At 35.7% G+C, this 24,805-nt stretch overlaps 1 protein-coding gene across 2 annotated transcripts in view; it reads left to right on the forward strand.

Moving 5' to 3' along the window:
* Positions 1 to 24,325, forward strand: part of LOC126765193 (cullin-associated NEDD8-dissociated protein 1) — a 94,987-nt gene extending 70,662 nt beyond the window's left edge. For both annotated transcript variants that reach the window (XM_050482794.1, XM_050482795.1), the window contains 5 exons: positions 21,119 to 22,480; positions 22,540 to 23,487; positions 23,553 to 23,796; positions 23,855 to 24,001; positions 24,053 to 24,325. In XM_050482794.1, coding sequence (XP_050338751.1) covers positions 21,119 to 22,480; positions 22,540 to 23,487; positions 23,553 to 23,796; positions 23,855 to 24,001; positions 24,053 to 24,183 — 2,832 coding nt within the window. In that variant the 3' untranslated portion in view covers positions 24,184 to 24,325. The remainder of the gene's footprint in view (positions 1 to 21,118; positions 22,481 to 22,539; positions 23,488 to 23,552; positions 23,797 to 23,854; positions 24,002 to 24,052) is intronic.
* Positions 24,326 to 24,805: the final 480 nt, after the last annotated feature.

Genomic DNA, 24,805 nt, shown 5'->3' on the forward strand with positions numbered 1-24,805 from the left:
AGGGAAGAACTAAAGCAATTAATTTATCAGGCTTAATTGTTATCTCAATTAAGGGAAGTGTTTTTTTGATGCAATTGTATGAAAATTTATTTCGTGATCATTTTCGTAATATTAAAAGTTGCTATGATGATGATGCTTCTACATTTTTTCTTGATCAAAGTTAGCGTCTGTGCGTTGAAATTCATGGAAATGGAATTGAACATCTCCGAAACATCGATTTACGGCATGTTGACCGATCATTTGGGCTTACGAAAGGTGTGTGCACGGTTTGTTTCGCACAAATTGACTGACGACCGAAAATTGCTCAGAATCCAACATCCGGCTTGCACCGGTATACTAGCGGAAGCTTTGAAGCAGAAGGAGACTATTTTGAATAAAATAAATTGATTTTGCCGAAAAAACCATTTGGTCTGTTTTTTTTAAGTCCTGCTTACTTTGGAAGGCACCTTATGTGGAAGTACATAAAGTGCATACGGCGATTTTTTCGATAAGTGAAATTATTCAACAAAGAAGTTCCATTTCGTGTGCGGCATCAAATTTCTGGTGTCGAAATGTTCAAAATGTTGGAAAAACTCTTCGCTGATAATTTTTGGTCGTGAGCAAGTGTTTTTGATTGGTACAAATTATTCCAAGAGGGTGTGTGAACGCGTTGACGACGTACCACGTTCAGGACGGCCACGATTGTTTCTAAATCACTCAAGTTTTTCGAAAAACATCGTCGGGTTAACCTCTGCAAAACAATGCTTACCGGTCGGCCGAATATCGTGGCAAAGGTAAGCCGAAATTCAACGTTATGCTGATAGTTTTCTTCGATTATCAAGTGGTGGTGCACTCCGAATTCCTTCCGACCGCCCAAAGCTCCGGAGAAACCATTTTGAGTCAATTAAAACCATTAAGCGTGAATCGCTACGCGAATTGCAGGCTTCTCCGGAAACTGAATTTAATAACTTTTCGAGAATCTCACTTCTGCAAACAATTGCCTCAACACAATTATTTTTGGGTATTTTTTTTGCACATATTAGTTTATTAGCACCTTTACGTACTGTATTGGATGCAATCCAGACGGAGTGCTATGATGATTGGAAAATTCGTTGGCATAAGTGTATTGCAGCTGGAGGGGATTACTTTGAAGGAGATGAAATGGAAAAATGTACGTTGTTCCAGTTTTGCACCTACCAAATAAATAAATCAATTTGGAACAGTGAATTCTGGTTTGATGAATTCTACACTTGTTTTTTCTTTCTTAATTTTTGGTAAGTTCATTAGTGTCGTTACTTGATTATCGACCAGTACTCTTTCGTTTTCGTATCTCGCTTTTAGAGCATCCCAAGCCACATTGAAATTTTCGTCATTAAGATCGAACTGTTTTACTATTATGCCTGCTTGACCTTTAGTTTTGTATCGGAAGCGATACAACTTTTGTGCTTTTGAAAGTTGCGGATGGTTGATGTAAACGGCTGTAAACATGTCCCAGAAGACCGGCCATTCTTCATAACCTCCATAAAATATTTCTGTGTCATATGCGAGCACCTCGAGGTGGATGCCTCAACTTGCCTTTTGTGTGTCTATTTGTGGCAGCTCTACTCTCGGATGTGGAGTAGGTGCAATATTGGTTTAAGCAGTTTTCGTAAATATCGTAAGGCGATGATTTAAAATTATGTGGCAGATCTAAATCCTCAGAATCTACTATGGCGTCATGTGCCGCTTTGACCCGTGTCCAAAAATTGTTAAGATTTTGGCTTTTTATTTCTAATAACGATTTAGAATTATCTTTAATCGGTGAGCCGGAAAATCTACTGCAGTATATTGAGCAACCTGTTTTGAGCATGTAGCTCCTGCAGGTGTGTTTTAATTTTTGTCGTCAATCATCATTTCAATTTTATTATAAACTAGAGGACCCGTCCACGCTTCACTGTGGCTGATACATAGATAATACTACTACTACCATCTATATGATTTCTATTAGTTGGATTATAACTATTAGTTAATGAGATATAGCATTTTCGTAAAGCTACTTGTGTTAGTTTACAAAAAAAATGGATCATAAAGCATTTCGTGTGTTAATAAAACACTGCTTTTTTTGGGGAAAATGCTGTTGAATTTGGGCTCAGGGTAATCAACCGATGAAAAGATATTTGCTAAGCTTAAAGTGGCGAAAGCACTGTGCAAAGTGGGTGCCTCGCAAGTTCGTAATCCAACAAAAACAACGAATAACTGATTCTGAGAAGTATTTGAGTGTTCTTTAATCGTAATGGAACCGAAATTTTTCGTCAGTGATAGAAACATAGCTCCATCATTTCCCACTGGAGCCCAATCGACAGTCATTCTAGTGGACTCCTCGTAGCACAGCCAGTGAAAAACGTAGGATCGTGGCTCCTATCTTATGGGCGCGCAATGTAACTGCACAGTGAAAAACGCTACTCCCTTCTCTCTTTGACGTGGGATGACGTGAGAATTCACGACATTTGGATTTTTGCCGTGGAAACGTGTCAGCTGATTGCTCTCTCACAACGCAGGGTTGCCAATATCGATACACTGTAGTAATTATCAACTTTTATAATTCCATCTGTTCAATATGTTTGAAATTTTCATAAGTCGAATGCTATTATTTATAAATATGTAAACTATTTTTAATAGTTTGTTTTCAGTTTTGATATTTTATATTGTAAAAAATAGTAATTGAAAACATAGATGTGTACAAAACTATATGTATATGCGTATTGGGCAATGGCAACATTGTTCAAATGTAAACAAACAAAGATGGCTGATTTCTGGGTTTTTACCCCTTTTTTCACTGTGCACACATTTTGCCGATGAGGAAGGAAAAGGAAGGAAGGCAGTAGCGTTTTTCACTGGCTGTGCTATCAGGCGTGGAAACGAAAAAGGCGACTGGAAAAGTTATGACATCAGTCTTTTGGCAGGCACGTGGTGTAATACATACTCAACGACTGATTACTGAGCCAGTTATACTCTATTTCACTGCGTAGTTGGTTGCAGTTCTTTTCTTCTATTCCAAATATTTAGCAATTGTATTATTATTATTATTATTTTTTTTTTATTTTATTTTTTTTTAAGAAGATTCTGTTTAAAATTGTACGCATATATTCAAATAATTCCTACAAACATGAATTTTGAAAACATGCTTATGATTTAAAATATAATTTTTGTATTTATGAGTTGTATTAAATTTTGCCATAAAGAGATAGAAGGTATCCTTGTCCTTACCCTGGTTCTAAGCTACCTCCCCTCCAATTTTCAGCCAAATCGGTTTAGCCGTTCTTCAGTTATAAATGGTGTAACTAACAACAACTTTCTTTTATATATATAGATGTGAGTTTATTTATTGTTTTTATTATTGTTTTTGTTTTTTTGCTCACCGTTTAGGCCTACCCTGGACTACGACAAACATTTTAAAACCAAAATCAGTTCAATCGGTCCAGCCGTTCTCGAGTTTTAATCAGACTAACGAACAACAATTCATTTTTATTTATATAGATAGAAGATAGATGTGTGTAAAAATAATTAAATCTTTTCTCAGTGTAAATGATTTGAATAAGGCAATAGAATATTGCTTGGAACTTTTTTAGGTAAAACAGTATTTATTTTCAGTTTAAGTTGGTAAAAAACGAGTACGTAATTTCGTGTTATTATTACCGTTTCTATTTATTTGCAAAATAATATTATTTATATTTATTTTATTTTAGTTCTAAGTATGAAAATATCCGCACTTTTAATATATTGACCCTTTACATCCTATTTAGATCCACCCTAATACGTGGACTTGTCTGTACATACGTATATACTTGTGTTTTGTGCAATTGAGAACTCATTGAAGAGACCAATGCGCTTTTTTTATGCAATGAATATTTGAATACGTGCGTTCACAGCTTACCCGCGATTTGATTATTGCTTTTAATTAAAATTACGAAAATTTGATTTCATTTTACCGCCGTATCGTAAGTGAATTTTAAAATTACTTTGAATTTTAGGATTAATTAATTTTTGTTTTTTTTTAATAATTTGCCAGTACTCAGTGTAGGGTACGATATAGGCGGATTATATATCGTTGTCCTTATATATAAATGTTCATATATACATATGTATGTATGTTCGCACTGCGAAAAGAGTGCAAATACGAAATAAGTGATGTGGAGGTATGTTCCTTATAGCATTGACAGACGGCAGCGTTAAACCAGATTAATTGCATTTTTTGGGATTAATTCAGGAGTTACCACAGCTAACTCCGTTGCTGAATCCAAAAATAACTCTCAAAATTTTAGGGAGTTTGTGAGATTTTCGTTGGCAACATTGTTAAAAATGGCAAATTTTCATCTATTGTGAATGAAATACAAGCAACCCTGACAGCTGTTTATCAAATTCTCAATATAATATCAATAAAACTTCTATGTTATGATGCAGTTTTAAAAATAATGTGTTGATATGTTTTTGTAATAAAAAATGGTTTGGTAAAAATTGGTCGGCTAACAACCGTAATGTTTATCTTCTATCAATTTTCATTGAAAATATTATAAAAAGGACAATGAGCTGTTTATGAGAGTTTCAAACTCGCATACCTGCCGTCTGTCACCTACAAATTTGGATCTGATTAAGTGCGCAGTTAATCCGGATTAACGCTGCCGTCTGTCAAGGCTATTATGCATTTATGTATGTATGTATATGTTTTTAGAAAAAAAGGAAATATGTTTGCAGCTGTTAAAAATAATTGGCAGTTTCTCGTTATCTCATTAATTGTTCTCCTTTTTTTTTGAAACCTAAGCCCCCTTTTCGTAGACCAGGTCACATATGTACACCCAACTCTTTCTTTACACGGTAGATACGTTCCTCAGAAAAGAGGCGTTTCCTATAGTAAAATGGGGGATACGTTTCATGTCGTGTACGTGTAAGATGAAATAAAGTACTATATTTACTTCGAAAAACCGTGTAAAAAATGTTGAAAACTATAAAATTTGAGATGTGCATACAAATTGTATGTTTATATGGCATTTTATTCAGCATTAAAACTTAAAATACATAATTCATACAGGTGAAAAATAGGTAGATTAAGCAAACAACAAAAGAAATCTGTTAATCCAGAATTAAGAACAGAAAAATTAAAATAGAAATAAGGAAAAAATATTTACATAGCTACATAATTATAAAAACAAACATAATTACAAGACAGTGTTTTTGAAACCATATTAGATTACAAATTTCTTACAACAAATTTTTTTTTCAACCGTGTAACTTCAAATCCGTGTAAAATAAACCAGTGTAAACACCACCAACAATGTCAGCCTGGAAATCCAGCGCAGGATAACTCTTGCCAACAGGTGCTACTTTGGACTGAGTAGGCAAGTGAGAGGTAAAGTCCTCTCTCGACGAACAAAAACCAAACTCTATAAGTCACTCATAATTCCCGTCCTGCTATATGGTGCAGAGTCTTGGACGATGTCAACAACGGATGAGTCGACGTTGCGAGTTTTCGAGAGAAAAGTTCTTCGAAAGATTTACGGTCCTTTGCGCGTTGGCCACGGCGAATATCGCATTCGATGGAACGATGAGCTGTATGAGATATGTATATGACGACATTGACATAGTTCAGCTAATTAAAAGACAGCAGCTACGCTGGCTAGGTCATGTTGTCCGGATGGACGAAAACACTTCAGCTCTGAAAGTATTCGACGCTGCAAACGCCAGGGGAAGCAGAGGACGAGGAAGACCTCCACTCTGTTGGAAGGACCAAGTGGAGAAGGACCTGGCTACGCTTGGAATATCCAATTGGCGCTCTGTTGCTAACTCGGCTATAAACGCGTAAGCGGTGTCTACGCCAATTAAGAAGAAGTAAAATGTAATAATAACAATAGCAATTGTTTACGACGAACTGGACTAAAGTCGGTATCATCGCGCTATAAACGCGTAAGCGGTGTCTACGAAAATTAAGAAGAAGTAAAATGTAATAATAACAATAGCAATTGTTTACGACGAACTGGACTAAAGTCGGTATCATCGTTGGAGATATCCATTTCAGCAATGTAAATATCTTGCGAACAAAATGTGTATGGAAATGTTTTCGAATAAGGGGATTTTCCAGTTACAGTTACTGTATGTTCATTTCAGCAATGGTGCTAAGTATAGTAAAAACAAACATAATTACAAGACAGTGACTTTGAAACCAGACTAGATTACAGTGTAACTTCAAATCCGTGTAAAAAAGAGTTGGGTGTATGTATATTTTGTTTCTGTTTTTATTTTATATTTTCAAATAGTCCTGCTTAAGGTAGGCTATCAAAATTAATTTATATATTTAGGTATGTATGGCATACATATATATATATATATATATATTTTTTTTTTTTAATAGTTTTTTATAGCAGCGAAAGCAGAAGTGCGGAACTTTAATCCGCTAAACCTAACCTACTCCCAACTCAGGACTCTCCCACGGAACCACCGGCTAGGTATTACTTCGTGGGAGGGACAAGACATTTAAGTCTCCTCTATTGCGCGGACTGACGGACGCCTAGTCTGTTGAAAAGATCTCAGTTTGGTCATTATGAACGCTGACACTTCGCTGACAGCTTTCCATTTATCAGTCGACTGACACATGAGTGTCGTCAAGTTATCGACCGTAAAACTACCACCGAGTGTGGGTTTTAGCTGTTCCCTTGTATTCGAAAATCGAGGGCAATGAAATAATACATGTTCAGAGTCTTCTATATGCTCTGTACACGTCGGACAGTTCAGACTAATGTCATTGTGGAATCTGAAAAGGTAGCTTCTAAAGCATCCATGTCCACTAAGTATTTGGGTCAGATAGAAATCTAAGTCCCCATGTCGTCTGTCTATCCACGATTGGATGTCCGGTATAAGTCGATGGGTCCAGCGCCCTTTGGATGAGGAATTCCACCGCTCCGGCCACATTTTAGTACTCTTGTTTCCCTCCTCTGTCCTTACCGATACTGTTTTATATAAACGCTCGAGTTCATCTTCCTGGATGTCAATGGGCGGCATGCTGGCTAATACTTCAGCAGCGTCGGTTGATATAGTCCGGAAAGCACTTATTACCCGAATTGCAGAAAGCCTATGCACCGCAATTATTTATTTTGCATACGCTTTTATATCCATTGCTTGTATCCATACTAGTGCCGCATACAGTATTACGGAACTCATTGCTTTCGCTATTAAGAATCGCCGGCTGGAACGCACACAGCCTCTATTGGTAATCATTATCGATAAGACATTATACATTTTGTTTGCTTTACCAGTAGAATACTCCAGATGTTCTTTTATTTTTAATGTGGAATCCAACATTACTCCCAGATACTTCAGTTGCGGCTGTGAAGTATTCTCGTACTCCCCTATGGTGAGCTCTATTCGTTCTTCTATCTTCCTAGTGCTTATGAGTGAAACATCTGTTTTGTCCTCCGCCAGTTTCAGACTCACAGAAGAGAACCATTGTCGTAGACCATTGCTACCACCATGAGATCATCCGCATACGCCACTAGTTTCACGTCTGTTGGTTGCTCTCTTCTTAGCACCCCGTCATACATAAGGTTCCATAATAGTAGGCCTAACACTGAGCCTTAGGGTACTCCACTCGAAATAGAGTAGCTCTTGGTGCCTTCGTCCGTATCAAAAATCAGCCTTCTGTTTTTAAAATATTTAGTAATTATGTTTATGAGATATGCAGTGGTCCGTATTTCATCCAGGGCTTTGATTATGTCTGCCCATTTTGTCGTGTTTAACGCATTCCTGACATCCAGGGTAATCAGCGCGCAGTACTTTTTTGTGCCACCTTTTCATATTTAGCCACTTACTGCACATTTTGCAGTATCGACGACTTCTCGTAATGTGTCAATAGTGGATCTCTTTTTCATAAAGCCTTAGTGTCTCTCTGATAAACTGTCAGCTTTTTGGATTGCATACTTTACTCATTCTGTCGAGCATACACAAAGGTGAAGGTTCTTCAGGTGGTTTCTTTGGTTTTGGGAGCAGAACCAAATGCTGTACATTCCAAGAGTCGGGGAATACCTCTTTCTTCATACAAACGTTGTACATTTTAGGTACTCGAGGTTTTGAGTTTACAGCTTCCTTCATAGCTCTGCTCGGTATGCCATTAAATCCAGGCGCTAGGAAATCCGGTCGTGCTTCGGGAATAATGTTTCGACGACTTTTCCCATAAAAGAGGCATCTTTAGGTTGCTGCTTCTTGTTTTAAAATCTCGATATACAGATTTTGTAAGCAGTACCCCAAGAGTCAATGTATGCTTCCTCACAGAGCTTCTCAAAACATGATTTTTTGCTCCGGGTAATTGCCGACTTCAGGAGCTTCTTGTGGCTTTTAAATTCTTCCCTAAGGCGATTTTCGTTCGTTTCAACCTGGTTACGCTGTAGACGTCGTCTAGCTGAGAGACAAAGGTTTCTTAGCGTGGAAATTTCCTCATTCCACCAATATACAGGCCGCCGCTTGTTGTGATGTGACGCTCTACGCATTGTTACATCGCATGCTGCGACCAGTTCTTTACGCACTGCCGATACCAAGTGGGCGGCGTCGTCACCTGATGCCTTTGATGCACTCCAGACTAGCTCAAACAGGTCTGAGTCGAACTCCTGTTGCTTCCAGCTTCGCTTAAGGGAGGTGTTTCGGCTAAGACGTTCCTGCTCTCGGGTGTACGAAATTGGTGCTATTATCACTGTTTGTGTATACATATGTGTATGTGTATGTCAGACACCGCCCACTTAATGAGCCTGCTCAGCGAATAATTTGCAAACATAATGTCAATTATGGATCTCTTATTCCCGGTTTGGTAAGTGTTTCGTGTTCCGGTGTTCTTTATTGTTAACTGTGTTTGACTCAGATATTCATGAATTAGCCGCCCGCGGTGGTTTGTAAACCTGCTGCCCCATGCAGTTTACATTTGTTATATCCAGATTTTGGATTCCAAACTCCCTTTTCAGTGCTGTGCGGATTTCTTCGGGAGTTGTTATTTCGTCCATGTCTTTGCATACAATCGTAGCGTTGTGGGTTTTAGGCTATATCATAGCCATTTCGCCAACCACTCCCTCCAAGGCGCTTTGGAAAGATTCGGCTTTCGCGTCTGCTCGATTTTTCAGTTCTAAAAGCAGGTCTCCTGTTGAGTGTTTTCCGAATATAGGTTACGTTCGAACCCAGCTCCTCAAGCCCGCTGTTACTTTTTTATTTTTCGCAAAATATATGCATACGACGCACCGGTTTTGTTCTAATTTTCTTTACCATCGGTTTCCTCTTTTTAACAACGTTTACCCATATTTCATTTGCGTTTTGAAGAGTCGTAGTATCCTTTTGAGTTGATTTTGCTGCTCTACTATACGATACTTGCTCCTTTGCAATTACGTTTTTTGGCTTTTTTTGTGGGTGGTAAAAAGCGTGATGCCTCTCGCATTCTTTTTTGGGGTATTATCATCTCTACTAATACGAACTTGAGATGATTTTCCTGTTATCACTCTTCTCGATGGGCTTCCCAATCTTTCAGCTTTGAGAATAGAGGAAAAATGGTTAATTGTATTTGTTCTTTTATTCTGCCGTTGTCATTTTGATCGATCAGCTGTTCCCTTCCTCATGTTTTCCTTTTGGTTTTGGCACCCTGCTATAAGGGGAAAGAAAATGAAATTTATTTTGAGTCAAAATTTCTCAAGTGTACCAACATTTTTTTGACGGTCGAGCTTTTAACGTTGAATAAACGTTTTTCAGTTCACAACAATAAATAAAAAATACAACTTGAACAATTTTCCAAAATTTCAATTATTTTTCAAGTTATTGTTATAAACTTTTTTTGCATGAGTTTACAATTTATTTATTTTCTCAGGATGGATAACATCGATCTTGCTCATTTTTAAAACAGCTATCGTTAATGACTTTCTCTTCCTATTTAAATTTTTTATTGACAGGAAAAACGTTATTTAAAAAAGTTATAAACAAATTGAAATAATTTAAACTTCTCAATCGATTTACAATATCGCTTCAATTTAATATTGTTGTACATTTTATAACACGTTATTGACAAAAAGAAAAACATGAAAACTTGCAACGCAACCGAAGTTATATTGTTTTTGCTCCTGATGTGTAATGCGTGAAGCGCGTGTCACGAGCTTTGTAAGCGCAATGTTACGCTGAAAAATAATCTTTGGAAACGAGTTATAAGTCGGACACATGTTCTTGTTTTTTGCTTATATTGAAATATACATAAAGTGTATATGATTATTTCAATAATATAATCCACATTATTTTTTATTAAGCCTTTTTTTGAAAACACTTGCAACCTCGCAGTCACTTTCTGACGATTCATCGAGTACGACAGTTGAATTTTCTTTTGTTACATTCGTTAATGTGCAGCTTTGTGGTAAATTCCCACTAGAAGCTCTGTTAATTTGTGTTTGACATGATCTGCACATGTACTGCCCTACAAAATTGGAAAATTTCGCATTCCAATTTATACTCACTAAAGCAACATTCTTGATAACACACTTGTGGCCTTTCTTGCCGAGAGGATTGCAACAAGAATTCGCTCTTGGCATGCTGAATCGTACACTCAGTCTCGTTATTACATGCAATTCACTGCCAGGGATTATAGCGAATAAATTTAATAGAACACGAGAAAACGTCGCTTATTGCTTCTCTATATGCAACTAAACAAATGACAAATCGTAAACACCGAGAAAAAACAGAGCACGCGTGAATCGCTTCGTGTCGAAACATGTCGCGGCGCGCTCGCAAACCTGGCATCGCGCGCGAAGCTTGTGACACGCGCTTCACGCATTACACATCAGGAGCAAAAACAATATAACTTCGGTTGCGTTGCAAGTTTTCATGTTTTTCTTTTTGTCAATAACGTGTTATAAAATGTACAACAATATTAAATTGAAGCGATATTGTAAATCGATTGAGAAGTTTAAATTATTTCAATTTGTTTATAACTTTTTTAAATAACGTTTTTCCTGTCAATAAAAAATTGAAATAGGAAGAGAAAGTCATTAACGATAGCTGTTTTAAAAATGAGCAAGATCGATGTTATCCATCCTGAGAAAATAAATAAATTGTAAACTCATGCAAAAAAAGTTTATAACAATAACTTGAAAAATAATTGAAATTTTGGAAAATTGTTCAAGTTGTATTTTTTATTTATTGTTGTAAACTGAAAAACGTTTATTCAACGTTAAAAGCTCGACCGTCAAAAAAATGTTGGTACACTTGAGAAATTTTGACTCTTTTGCAAATTGACGCGGAAAAACACAGAAGGTATGTGCGAATGATTATATGTAATTATAAATCAAAGTGTACTTATCTAATCCCGTAGGCCTGGTGTCCACTTAGGTGGTTAAACCTCGCGGAACGTCTCACACAAAAAATTTTTTTTTTCAATATAAAAACTAGAAATTTACTAAGAAATTTCGGGAACACAATAAAAACAGGTCCACTTTACACGTCTATACACAGTGTAAGATCGAATGTATAAAAAAAACGATGGTTGATGTGCGCAGTGTATACAAGGCGCACAGCGCCATATCAGGAATACGGGGAGAGGTTAATGGTTAAAATGTGATTTTTGGTCGAATAATCGTTTTTCGAATGTTTGATTTTGAGCAATTTTTAGTTGTCAGTCAATTTGTGCGGAACACACCGTGCACACACCTTTCGTAAGCCCAAATGTTCGGTAAAAAAATCGATGTTTTGGAGATGTTCAATTCCATTTCCATGAATTTCAATTATGATTTCGGCTAATTTTTGATGAATTTACGTACAGGAATTTTCGGTGATCACGGATTTTGATTGGCCCACATGTTGATCGTCATTTATGAACTCACGACGACTTTGAAAACGTTGAAACCACTCGTGCACACTGCTACGGGATAGGCAATCATCGCCATAAACTTGTTTCATCAATTGAAACGTTTCGGTAAAAGTTTTACTAATTTTAAAACAAAATTTAATGTTGGCTCTTTGTTCGAAGCTCATTTTCGCACCGATAACACAAACATACTGACACTTAAAACGCAATAACTTCATTTCCAATCTATGAAATATCATTGTGTATTGTGTTGTGGTGCCATCATCTGTGGTGTACTGAGCTGTGTTTAGCTAGGCTAGCTGTGTTGTCCAGGGTAGAATGGACGGAGGCTTAACTCATTTAAACACAGATATATGAATTTTCACCAAGTGTAGTTGTGTAGTAAAGAAAATTAAGCTACCTCAAAGACAAATGATTTTATGCTGTTTTTGATACCATGTATTGGGATCTATGCACCTTGTTGATGAAATAATGAATGCACAAAAATATGTCAGAATAGTTAATAATTTTTTAGCACCCGCAATTGAAGAACAATATTCTTATACGATGCGCCTAGTCTTCCAGAATGACTCAGCGCCATGACATTCTGCACAAATGGTAAGTTTTAATTCGAAAAACATTTATACAACATTTTTTATATGATCCGATATCAGCTCGAAATTTTATTTTTAGTTGGCCAATACATTTAACGATATGGGGATTCAACGCTTAGATTGACTTGGAAACTCGTTTTAACCCCTCAGTGAAGTTTTAAACCACATTGAGCTTCTAAGGACTGCGTCGAATAAAAGTTCCGTTACAATAATGAAGAAAACTTTAAAACCTCTATAAATTAATTATAAACTAAAATATTTTATTAAAAAAAAAGTTCAATCATTTTAAATTTAGAAAACGGCTGTTTTGCTAGAAGAAACCAAAATTACACTTTTCAAAATAAAATCTCTTTTGTAAAATATATTTTCCTGAATTTTACCCGTCAACGACTGAACTTCTTCTTTTGCATCAACTGCAAATTGCCTGCCGCACAAATATTTTTTTTTTAGGAAATTTTGTCACCTTTTTGGCTTTGAACTTTTCACTAACATTTCCTTGAGAATCGTCTGTATGAAATTCCTGTCCAGGTACCTGAGAAAAGTCCGCTAAAACGTGGGTCTCGTCATCGATTATGCAGCATTCGAATTTCTTAACAAAATCTTTCGTCAGCTTCTTAGCTCGTTGTTTTGCAGATTCATTCTTGATGGCGTTTCTATCTGAACCTTTTTTACATTGTACATCCCAGCTTTCTTCGTCCTTACAAATGATTTTGAGCAGCAAAAAATGATTGTCTTTCTTAAGAATGGTCATAATGTATTTCGGCTTCTCACGATCATGTGCCCCTTCTTTTTACCAGAACCTTTTTTCATGTCAAGCGTTTAATAACGCAAAAAATGGTTTTAGGGTTACCATCTTTCTTAAAAGATCACTACGGTTTCTTTTGAAAAATTTCAATAAGTACTCGGTCAAGTGGTGAACGAGGGCAAGACGAAATATCTCCTGTCATCAAACAAACAGTCGGCGCACTCGCGACTAGGCTCCAACGTCACTGTTGACAGTCATAACTTTGAAGTCGTAGATAACTTCGTCTATCTTGAAACCAGCATCAACACCAACAACAATGGCAACCTCAAAATACAACGCAGAATATCTCTTGCCAACAGGTGCTTCTTCGGACTAATGGCAGAAACAGCGAACAACGCAAAACCGCAGCCCGAATCAGCTGATACGACCTATCTTATGAGAGCGCAATGTAAATGATTAGCAAACATCTCTTCTACCGTACTTAACCGTAGAATTTCCCTCGGTTTGGATTTTTTCCGTAGAAACGGGTCATCAGATTGCTCTGTCACAACACCAGGGCCAGTCTCGAGATACTGTAGTAATTATAAAAATTGTCCTCAATATGTTTGCAATTTTCTTAAACTAACTCAAAATCAGATGCGAATGCTTTATTTGTAAATATGTATATAAACTATTTTCGTAGTTTAATTTTAGTTTTGATATTTTATATTATGAAAAATTGTAATTGAAAAGTTAGATGTGTACAAAACTATATAAACATATTGAGCAATAGCAACATTGTTTAAATGAAAACAAAAGAGATAATCTGATTTCTACGTTGCTACTACGGGCTCAACTTTTGACAGATTTTATTCGCTACGAGCGGCAACTAAGGAAGGGAGGAGCGGAATTCGCTGTTTCTGCTATAAGTAGGCAATGGAGAAGTAAAGTCCTCTCTCGACAAACAAAAACCAAACTCAATAAGTCACTCATTATTCCCGTCTTGCTATATGGTGCAGAGGCATGCACGATGAAAACATCTGATTAGTCGACGTTACGAGTTTTCGAGAGAAAAGTTCTGCGAAAAACTTATGGTCCTTTGTGTTTTGGCCACGGCGAATATCGCATTCGATGGAACGATGAGCTGTATGAGATATACGACGACGTTGAAAAAAGTTCGGAAGACAGCTGCTACGCTGGCTTGGTCATGTCGTCCGAATAGACGGAAACACTCCAGCTCTGAAAGTATTCGACACAGTACCCGCCGGGGGAAGCAGAGGAAGAGGAAGACCTCCACTCCGTTGGAAAGGCAAGGTGGAGAAAGACTTGACTTCGTTTGGAATCTCTAATTGGCGCCATATAGCAAAATAAATGATTGGGGCGCTGTTGTTAACTCGGTCATAACCGAGTTGTTAACTCGGTCATAACCGCGTAAACGGTTTCTTCGCCATTAAAGAAAAAGAAGAACAGACGCATAAAATTTTCTAGCATTTATTTCAGAGCTATTAAGATAAAAAAATTTTATTTGAAATTTGTAATTGCACAGTATGGAAAAAAATGTAGCTGGCGATTTTATTAGACGCAGTCCTTAAGTGAAGTTGCTAAATAGAAGCCAGCAACTAAAAATCAAAGATTTCGGAACTGGTTTGGTGGGGTCCCGTTATAAGGAAATGAGTTAAGGCAGTTATTATGACTAAAGTAGGAACGAATCATTAGTAGAAGAGCCCATTGTGGAGTCTTTGTTTTCTACCGTTATTTTCTCTCTCTTTTCTTTTAATCTATTGACCTGACCGCAAATGCATGTACTTTAGCGCTGAATTAGAATGGAATTGATTTAAACCTCATATCCCTAATACAAGTATTATGAATTCCAATCATCTGATTGGCCTCTATTACGGTTTAAACAAACTTCAACTTTTTGTAGTATTACCTCAGTAGAGACAATAATAAACGTTCGGTTTGTTTACACATTTATACTCAACTCCAAAAAATCTCTAGAGTGTTGTGTAACACCTTTTTCGCTACTTTTATGGTCATTAGGGTGTCGTGTTAGTATTTAAGCTACATATAAATTTTCAAGTTTAATGAAGAACACTTAAATAGATATTACATAATGGACATTTTTACATCACGAAACTGATTATTTTGAATTACTTTGCAATTTTATTGGGAAGTTACTTGTTATCTAAGTCGTTTTTTTTAAACAAGTGTTAAACACCCTTCAAAAATTTCTTAACTTTTTCATGCAAAAAGATACAGTCCTGGGCTTTCGTTGGACATACATATCTGTGGTCCTAAGCCATAACAACACAACTCCACTTTTGGCCAAAATGAGTTATTATCATGGTTGGAATCTCCATACTTGATTTCACATTGTGTCAAAATCTTATAAAGATCACTCCAATAGTTAGCGAGATATTAACGAAAGAAAAACTGATCAAATCAAAGTGATTGCAAATTGATTGCACTTGTGCTTTTGTTCTCAGTTCACATTCAACAAGCGGAGCGGCTGGTTGTTCATTTTTTGCGTGCGGAAAAATAGCATATCTAACTTGTGCTTTTATTCCGAAGTAAGTTTGTTGTTCGGAAACTTACATAAGTATACTTGTGTTGTTTTATCCAAAGTATTTTTTTTCTAATGCCTACTTACTAACTTAAGTTGTGCTTTTGTTTCGTGCTGTGTTTCTTATCATTAGTTAACAAAACAAAAGATATGGTATTTTTCCAAAACGAATTATTTGCAACCAACAATTTAACTTGACTTGCTTTTTTATTCCAAGTGCTAGCTTAAAGAAATTGCTGAATTGTGCTTTTTTGCAGTACATATTTACATAGTGAAAATTCAAAACACAATGGATGACCAAGGTAGGTTAAAATTTATCTGACATTATAAGTGTTTGAAATAAGTTTTATTAAATTGTGCCACGCGTGATTTACATCAATCCCTTCGAGAAAGCCAATTTTCATACGAGCCATTTTCCAGCCATAGGCGATAACTTATTCTTAAATATGTTTCACGATCCCGTTGTACCGAATGAGACATCATGTAGTGTAGATTGCGGATTTGCCACTTTTCCACGCAATTTTACAAAATTGTTCTCAACTCAGATCGTAAACTCCTCTCCGCAACTATTCGAAATGGACTTTAGCAGCGATGATTCTATCAGAGATCCCGACTATATTGTTTCAAGTGCGACCTCGGAATCAGAAAAGGAGAATCAACCTGTTTATATTTCGGAGTCAATATTAGAGAGTCCATATGCCGATACTGATGAAAATGTCCAAAACTTTACTCAACCTCCCAAAAATATAAAAAAAGACAGACAATTAAATAGAAATTCGGGAAGATCGTACACCACGAAAAAAGGAAAAGTGGTTGCTGGTCGCAAGTGCCTACCTCTCGAAAGTTGCCGAAAGAAATGCGAAAGTACCTTTTGAAAAACAAAAGCACATTTTTGAGGAATATTGGAGAATGGGCGACTACAAAACAAGGCTACTTTTCATTTGTGGACTCGTCGAAATTGGCAAAAAGCTATCTGAAAAAAATCAACTAGAACGAAAATTCGACGAATAACAAACTATTATTCTGTAAATATTGATAGCGACAAAGTTGACGTCTGTAAAGGTTGTTTTTTGAAGTGCTTTGGAGAAACAAACAGTTTTTTGAGGAATGTGATTGAAAAGAAACTTAATTATCCAAAATCACCATTGGCCGATAAGAGAGGTAAGTTCACTCCAATAAACAAGCTAGACGAATCACAGGTCGAAACTATTACGCAACGTATTAATAGCTTTCCTGCCTATGAAAGTCACTATTGTCGGCGTGATTCAAGTGCTAAATATTTATGCTCCGACTTGTCAATATCAAAAATGTACAGTTTGTACTGCAAAGAGGTTGAAACTCCTATAAGTTTAGCAAAATATTCGGAAATTTTCCACACAATGAACGTAAAATTCAAACAACCGAAACTTGATACTTGTAATAAATGTGACTGCTTTAAATCCCAATTAGACCACATCAATAAAAATATGCCAGAATATACAATGTTGATTGAAAAACAAGCAAGGCATCACGCAGATGCAGATAGAGCTTTTAAATCAAAGGATTTTGATAAAGATCTGTCAAAAACTCACATAAATATAAAAACGTACACATTTGATTTGCAGCAAGTTTTACCAACTCCTTACCTCAAAACCTCAGTCTGCTACTATAAGAGGCAGTTGAATACTTATAATTTAACCATATACGATTGTGAAACGAATAAGGCCTTTTGCTATATGTGGCACGAAGCAGTTGGGCAGCGAGGTGCTAACGAAATATCATCATGTATTTTCCAGCATTTAAAGAAGGTGTCAACAGACGAACATGTTGACTCAATCGTATTTTATAGCGATTCATGCGTTGGCCAAAATAAAAACTCCTTTGTGGGCTCAATGTTTATAGCTTTCTTAGAAAGCAACCCTACTATAAAAATGATTGAGCATAAGTTCCAGAGCCAGGGCATACACATATGGAGTGTGATGTGGCTCACGCCCTCATCGAACGAAAAAAGAAGAAGACTACTATGAAAATCCACCATCCACGTGATTGGTATCAATTCGTTCTTTCAGTTGGTACTAACAAAACGTTTGAAGTAATTGAAATGGAAAATAAATTTTACAAATTTGGTACAATCGCTAAAAATAAATTTAATTGGAGGAAAGTGAATGAAGATGGGGAAAAGTTTACGTGGTCTGATGTGAAGTGGCTCCGATACACTAAAAATCGCTTTGGTGGTGTAAAATACAAAACTTCGTTAGAGGATACGCAGCCTTTTAAGATAAAATCACGGCAACTCCTCTTATATCGAAAGAGAAAAAGGAAGACTTGTTGAGCATTTTAAACTTAATCGATCCCATGTTCCATAGTTTCTACAACAACTTAAACTCAGGAAATATACAGAATATTGATCCAGACATTGGCGATACCTGTACCTCAACTGAAAACATTGAGAACGATACCTCTCAATAGGATATCCTGTCATCATAAAAATCACTGTTTTATGTTTTAAATGGTTGACATTCACGTTTAGTTCTTTATTATCATATTGCATTACTTACTATTTTTTAATTTTATTTCATATTTTTCTAATATCAACTAATTTCAAAATCTTGTTGTATGTACTATAAAATTGCTGAAGTTCCAATGTTTTATTCTTAGTTTTAACATTTCATTACAAGAGGCTAATTTGTTTAAATAAATGCACTAATTTGAGTTCAATAACACTTTTATTTAAGAATGTATAATATACATATGTATATGTATGTTAATCAATGGAAATAAACTGCGGATTAATATACAACCAACTTTGACAAAAGAGCACAACTAATGTTATGCTAAACATATTTTGTTTAATATTATGGAATATCGGCATAACTTGAATTGTGTCGCCGGAGAGTACAACCTTTAGTTCAGAATAATAACACAAGTTAAGTTATGTCTCTCAATCGTGTCAAATTACTTTAGGGAAAAAAGGATTGAATCACATTTTTAAGCGTATTTTAAAAACTACAGGCACTTACCAAAGTTTTTTGGCAGTATAAGATGGATATGATATCACTTGAGATATTTAAAAAAAAAATTCCGGGATTCCTTCAAAAACTTTTTTCAAATTTTACTTTGAATCTTTAAAATGCTCTATTGAAAAATCAAAAAAACACACTTGTGCTGTTGTGGCTTGTGACCACAGATATACAAAATGGTTAGCCCTTACAACGGAAAATTAATTGGAATTTGTATTTAGATATAAGAATATAATTTTACAAATAATTTATTTAAAAATTATGCCAATTTAAAGTTAAAAAAAAAAACAAGATTGGTTTAGAAAAGCAGAATCAGATGTTTTCTGTCGGTCAAATGTAAATAAATGCAGCCGTAGAAAACTCATCACCGAGAAATCTAACACTAGGAACACAACTCACTGCTTACAATATATTATCAGAAAATCAATGTTTTAAGGACGAAATATGACACACCATAACGTTTGAATCATCTATTAATAAAAATATAATAAAAAATATAAAAATAATTTTTGATTTATATTATATTATATTTTTGTAATTTTTGCCTAGTACTTACTTACTGAATATATAGAGCACTTCGTTGCTACTACTGAAAATCCAAGGAGGCCGCTACGCACCCCCCAGAAAGCTACCACGAAAGGGTTGCTTTCTACTGTGGTATTACAGTTTTCAACTCTGTGGGCTCAAGGGCTAACAAACAGTTGAAAATAAATATTAATGAATTTATTTAGGAAGAAAAATAAGAGAAATTGAAATAGGTCAAAAGAACTAAGTATTTTACTTATAATTTCAAATTATTTTAATCAGTTATTGTGTTCAAATCCATAGAAACGTTAAACATAGTTAAACTCGTGGAGTAGTCCCGAAACTGTCATTAGAAAATATGAAATCAGTAGTGCAAACTGCTTAGTGTCAGTATTTACTTCTTCTTAATTGGCGTAGACACCGCTTACGCGATTATAGCCGAGTTAAGAACAGAGCGCCAGTCGTTTCTTCTTTTCACTACGTGGCGCCAATTGGATATTCCAAGCGTAGCCAGGTCCTTCTCCACCTCTTCCTTCCAACGGAGTGGAGGTCTTCCTCGTCCTCTGCTTCCCCCGTCGGGTACAACGTCGAATACTTTCAGAACTGGAGTGTTTTCGACCATTCGGACGGCATGACCTAGCCAGCGCAGCCGCTGTCTTTTAATTCGCTGAACTATGTCAATGTCTTCGTATATCTCGTACAGCCCATCGTTCCATCGAATGCGATATTCGCCGTGGCCAATGCGCAAAGGACCATAAATCTTTCGCAGAATTTTTCTCTCGAAAACTCGCAACGTCAACTCATCAGTTGTTGTCATCGTCCAAGTCTCTGCACCATATAGCAGGACGGGAATTATGACTGACTTATAGAGTTTGGTTTTTGTTTGTCGAGAGAGGACCTTGGTTCTCAATTGCCTACTCAGTCCGAAGTAGCACCCGTTGGCAACAGTTATCTTGCGTTGGATTTCCAGGCTGACATTGTTGGTGGTGTTTACACTGGTTCCCAAATATACGAAATTGTCTACAACTTCAAAGTTATGACTGTCGTCAGTGAGGTGAGTGCCAAGTCGTCAGTGCGACGACTGTTTGTTTGATGACAGGAGATATTTCGTCTTGCCCTCGTTCACTGCCAGACCCATTTGCCTTGCCACCTTGTCCAGTCTGGAGAAAGCAGAACTAACAGCGCGGGTGTTGAGCCCGATGATATCCATATTAGTTTTGCGGGGATGGCACTATTTACTGCATTTCCGAAAAAGCAAAAACTTCAGTTAAGATTCTACGATTTTTGTTTTATTACTAGTATTTAACATTAACGAGCCTCAGTCAACATTCTAGTAGTAAAATTTGCATCGATACCTACTTTCGCGCACTTTTTCGTCAATTCAGCAAGTAATGGTTTAAAGAAAGATCTGTTATTTTTCAGACGCCCTATATATGTTGATCATTTTAAAAAAGAATAATAAACTAAGATTAATTTATTATCTAAATATAGGAAAGTACATAGAAACGTTACTCTAATAAATTTATGTGAGAATTGCAAAAACGTTTGATTCTCGCACATGTTTACTCATTGAACGTAAATTAGATTTATATCAAAAATACAAATGTATCATGTATCATGTATTTTTGCTAAGTTAAATCTTTCTATAGTTTATAAATGTTGCATTGCAATGCTTTACGAGGAAATGCGTATATCAAGCGTTGCGGTTACTAAGAGGGCGCTTATTTCTATTTTGTATACTAAAACTGAGAAAATAGTTATTTTACTTATAACTCAATTTCTCGTAGAAAGTTGGTTTGGTTTAAATACCCAGACAAAAAGTCGACCTTGCTATTTTATATTTATGCCTGAAGTTAACACTATTAAACATATTTTTCTTTTTTTGTGGAATAGATTTTGGATATTTGTCTTCAATATTTAAGTTACGATCCTAACTATAACTATGAGTCTGATGATGGTCATAGTTGCCTTGCGATGGACACTGAAGAAGGAGAATATGTCGACAGTGATGATTACAGTGACGATGACGATATAAGTTGGAAAGTTCGTCGTGCTGCCGCAAAATGTTTGGAAGCTTTAATAATAACTCGCCATGAATTTATTGAGAGTTTTTGCCAAGATTTGGGACCTATATTAATATTGCGTTTGAAAGAAAGAGAAGAAAATGTGAAGTCGGACATATTTCACGTATATATAACTTTGTTGAAAAGTGCCAAAGCTCCACACTTTTTAACACAAGATCCAGATTCAATGGAAGAAATTCCCCGAATTTTCTCTCTTCTTCAAGATCAACTAAAAGATGTTATTAAAATTATCCAACCTCTAATGCGTGAACGGTCGATGAAAACTCGTCAGGACTGTTTTCTTTTATTGCGAGAATTATTAAATGTATTACCTGGAAGCTTAGGGCCATATTTAAATGATATTGTCCCTGGTATAAGTTACGCACTTTGTGATAAAAATTCCACAAGTAACATAAAAATTAGTGCATTAGGATTCTTATGCTCTCTTTTAACATGTCATACACAGACATATCTTTTTCAACCTCATATTCCCACACTGGTACCAATTATAATTACTGCAGTATTTGATTCATTTTATAAAATTTCTACAGAAGCACTTCAAGTCATGCAACAACTTGTAAAGGTTATAAGGCCTCTAGACGATCCCTTATCACCTGTTACTTTTAAAATAGAACCTTTTGTGGAAGACCTATATTCTGCTACACTAAAAAAATTAATGACATCTGATGTTGATCAAGAAGTAAAAGATCGTGCTATAACTTGTATGGGCCAAATAATAGCAAATATGGGCGATTTTTTGGTTCCGCAAGTTCAAACATGTCTCCCTATATTGATGGAACGGCTTAATAATGAAGTAACTCGGCTAAGTAGCGTTAAAGCGATTCATATGATTGCTTCCTCTCCTTTACGAAACGATTTGACTTCAATAATAAAAGAAATTATTCCCATATTAGGTTCATTTTTAAGAAAAAATAATAGAGCTCTCAGATTGAATTCTTTGGATTTACTAAATAAATTGGTTGAGAATTACTCTCCTGCATTTAATCCCCAAATTCTACAATTAGTAATTGTTGAACTTAAACCGCTAATATCAGATTCAGATCTTCATATTGCTCAATATTGTTTAATACTTTTAACAGCGACGGCTCTTAAACATCCAAAAGCTCTTGAAGATACTCATGAGCAATTTTTGCCTGCTGTATTAATGCTGGTGCGTTCACCGCTTTTACAAGTAAGTTGTTTCTTTTATTATAATTTATTAATTATTTATACAGAGTGTATATTTTTTAGGGTAGTGCACTGACGTGCACGTTAAATCTTCTTCAAGTCTTAGTTCAAACAAATATTCATCATTTGGATTACAATTCTTTGCTCAATAAACTTATGGATCCAGTTATCATTGATAATGAGCAGGTTCATAAACAAGCCCATCATTCTTTAGCTAAATGTATATCATCACTCACTCTAAAATGCCCCTGGGAAGCCATACCTTTAGCGTCGCGTCTTCTTGATTATATTCAAAAAACAACCGAATGTAATGATATAAAAATGAGCTTTTGTCTATTAACCATTGGAGAGATTGGTCGCAATTTTGACTTAAGTCCGATTTTATCTTTACCACAAACTTTAATTGATTGTTTTGGTGTTTGTTCTGAAGACGTCAAGAGTTCATCAAGTTTGGCCTTAGGTGCTGTTGCAGTTGGAAGTTTGAAATCTTATTTACCCCTTATATTAAAAGAAATAGAAGGACAACCGAAACGTCAATACTTGTTATTGCATTCACTAAAGGAAGTTATATCAGCATTATCTGTTACCCAACATGGACTCTCTCAATTAATACCTTCCGTTCCATCTATTTGGGTGCAGCTTATAAAACATTGTGAGAGTTCTGAAGAGGGTTCTCGAAATGTTGTTGCAGAATGTCTCGGAAAGTTAATTTTGGTTAACCCAGATGAACTATTGCCACAACTTCGTGATGCTTTATATTCTAATAATGCTATAATGAGAGCCGTTGTTGTATCTTCTATAAAATATACTATATCAGATCAACCGCAACCAATAGACCACTTATTAAAACAAAATCTAGGCGAGTTTCTTTCCTCTCTTCGTGATCCAGAACCAGGAGTAAGGAGAGTAGCATTAGTCACATTCAACGCGGCCATTCATAACAAACCAACATTAGTACGTGACCTACTGCCCACATTATTGCCTTTTTTATACTCAGAAACAAAAGTAAAGGTTAGTATTAATCATTTATCAATCAAATTAAATACATTTTTAAACTTTCGTTAAACTATTTATAGTGTGAATTAATTCGTGAAGTTGAAATGGGTCCATTTAAGCATACTGTTGATGACGGTCTAGACATTCGCAAAGCAGCTTTTGAATGTATGTATACTTTGTTAGAGCAAGGACTTGACCGAGTTGATGTGAAACAATTTTTGGGACACGTGCAAGCTGGTTTATGTGATCATTATGATATAAAAATGCTAACATATTTAATGACAGCGCGTTTAGCTGTTTTATGCCCTGATGCAGTATTACAACGTATGTTTAGTATCCAGTGTATATCTTTGGTACACTAAATTAAAAATGTTTTGTTTAGAACTTGACCAGTTTGTGTTGCAATTGCGGGAAACATGTACTTACAAAGTAAAAGCAAATTCTGTGAAACAAGAACACGAAAAACAAGATGAATTAAAAAGGTCTGCACTAAGAGCCGTATCCGCGTTATCCCAAATACCTAATGCAGGTGAGTTACCGTTTTTTTTCTTTTCGGCTTCGAAATTAAATTATATTTCAGACAAAAATCAACACTTCACGGATTTCTTGAAAACAATCAAAGATACACCGGAATTGTGCAAAATTTACGAATGCATTCAAAAAGACTCCAATTCGGTCAGCATTGAAAACGCATCGATGGATCAAAGTTAAATGTAAATTCAGTTTTGTTTGGTAATACGAAGGGCTTGTGTAAACCAACACGTCATCTAAAAAATATGGTAAAGGGTTTTCCTACGTATTATATGTAGATATCGTCTTTAATAAATAAACTAAAATTTCATATTAACTTCAATCGGATAGTCAAATTAATTCTTAAGTTGTAGTATATCGTAAGTTTCCTAAAAACATAAACCGATTTTTGGAAGTGCGTGCGAATATACACATTTTCAGAACTCGATTTTAAAGCTTAGATGAACTGAACGAACACCATATGTTGGGGAATTTACCAAAATGATCGTAGATTACTGATTCTCCAATAAAATCAACAATATTTATTTATATAGCCTGAATGCATTGTATAATAATTTGAAGGTAGTTTTATTTACGACCACAATCGAACGACCATCTTAAAATTTACATTGTTTAGTGCATTTATTGCGTGGCAAAGCGACTCAGCGATAAAAATAACACTGGTCTACAAATTGTAACTTTTTGTGTGCCTTTCAATTGAATACTTTATTTTTATATTGCTTTGAGGTTACTGAATAGGAAAACAAGAATATGTTTTTTGAATTAGCTCTTATTTTGGAAAAAAAAATAACGTATTTGATTA

Source organism: Bactrocera neohumeralis, unplaced genomic scaffold, assembly GCF_024586455.1.
Source record: "Bactrocera neohumeralis isolate Rockhampton unplaced genomic scaffold, APGP_CSIRO_Bneo_wtdbg2-racon-allhic-juicebox.fasta_v2 cluster10, whole genome shotgun sequence".
NCBI lineage: Eukaryota > Metazoa > Arthropoda > Insecta > Diptera > Tephritidae > Bactrocera > Bactrocera neohumeralis.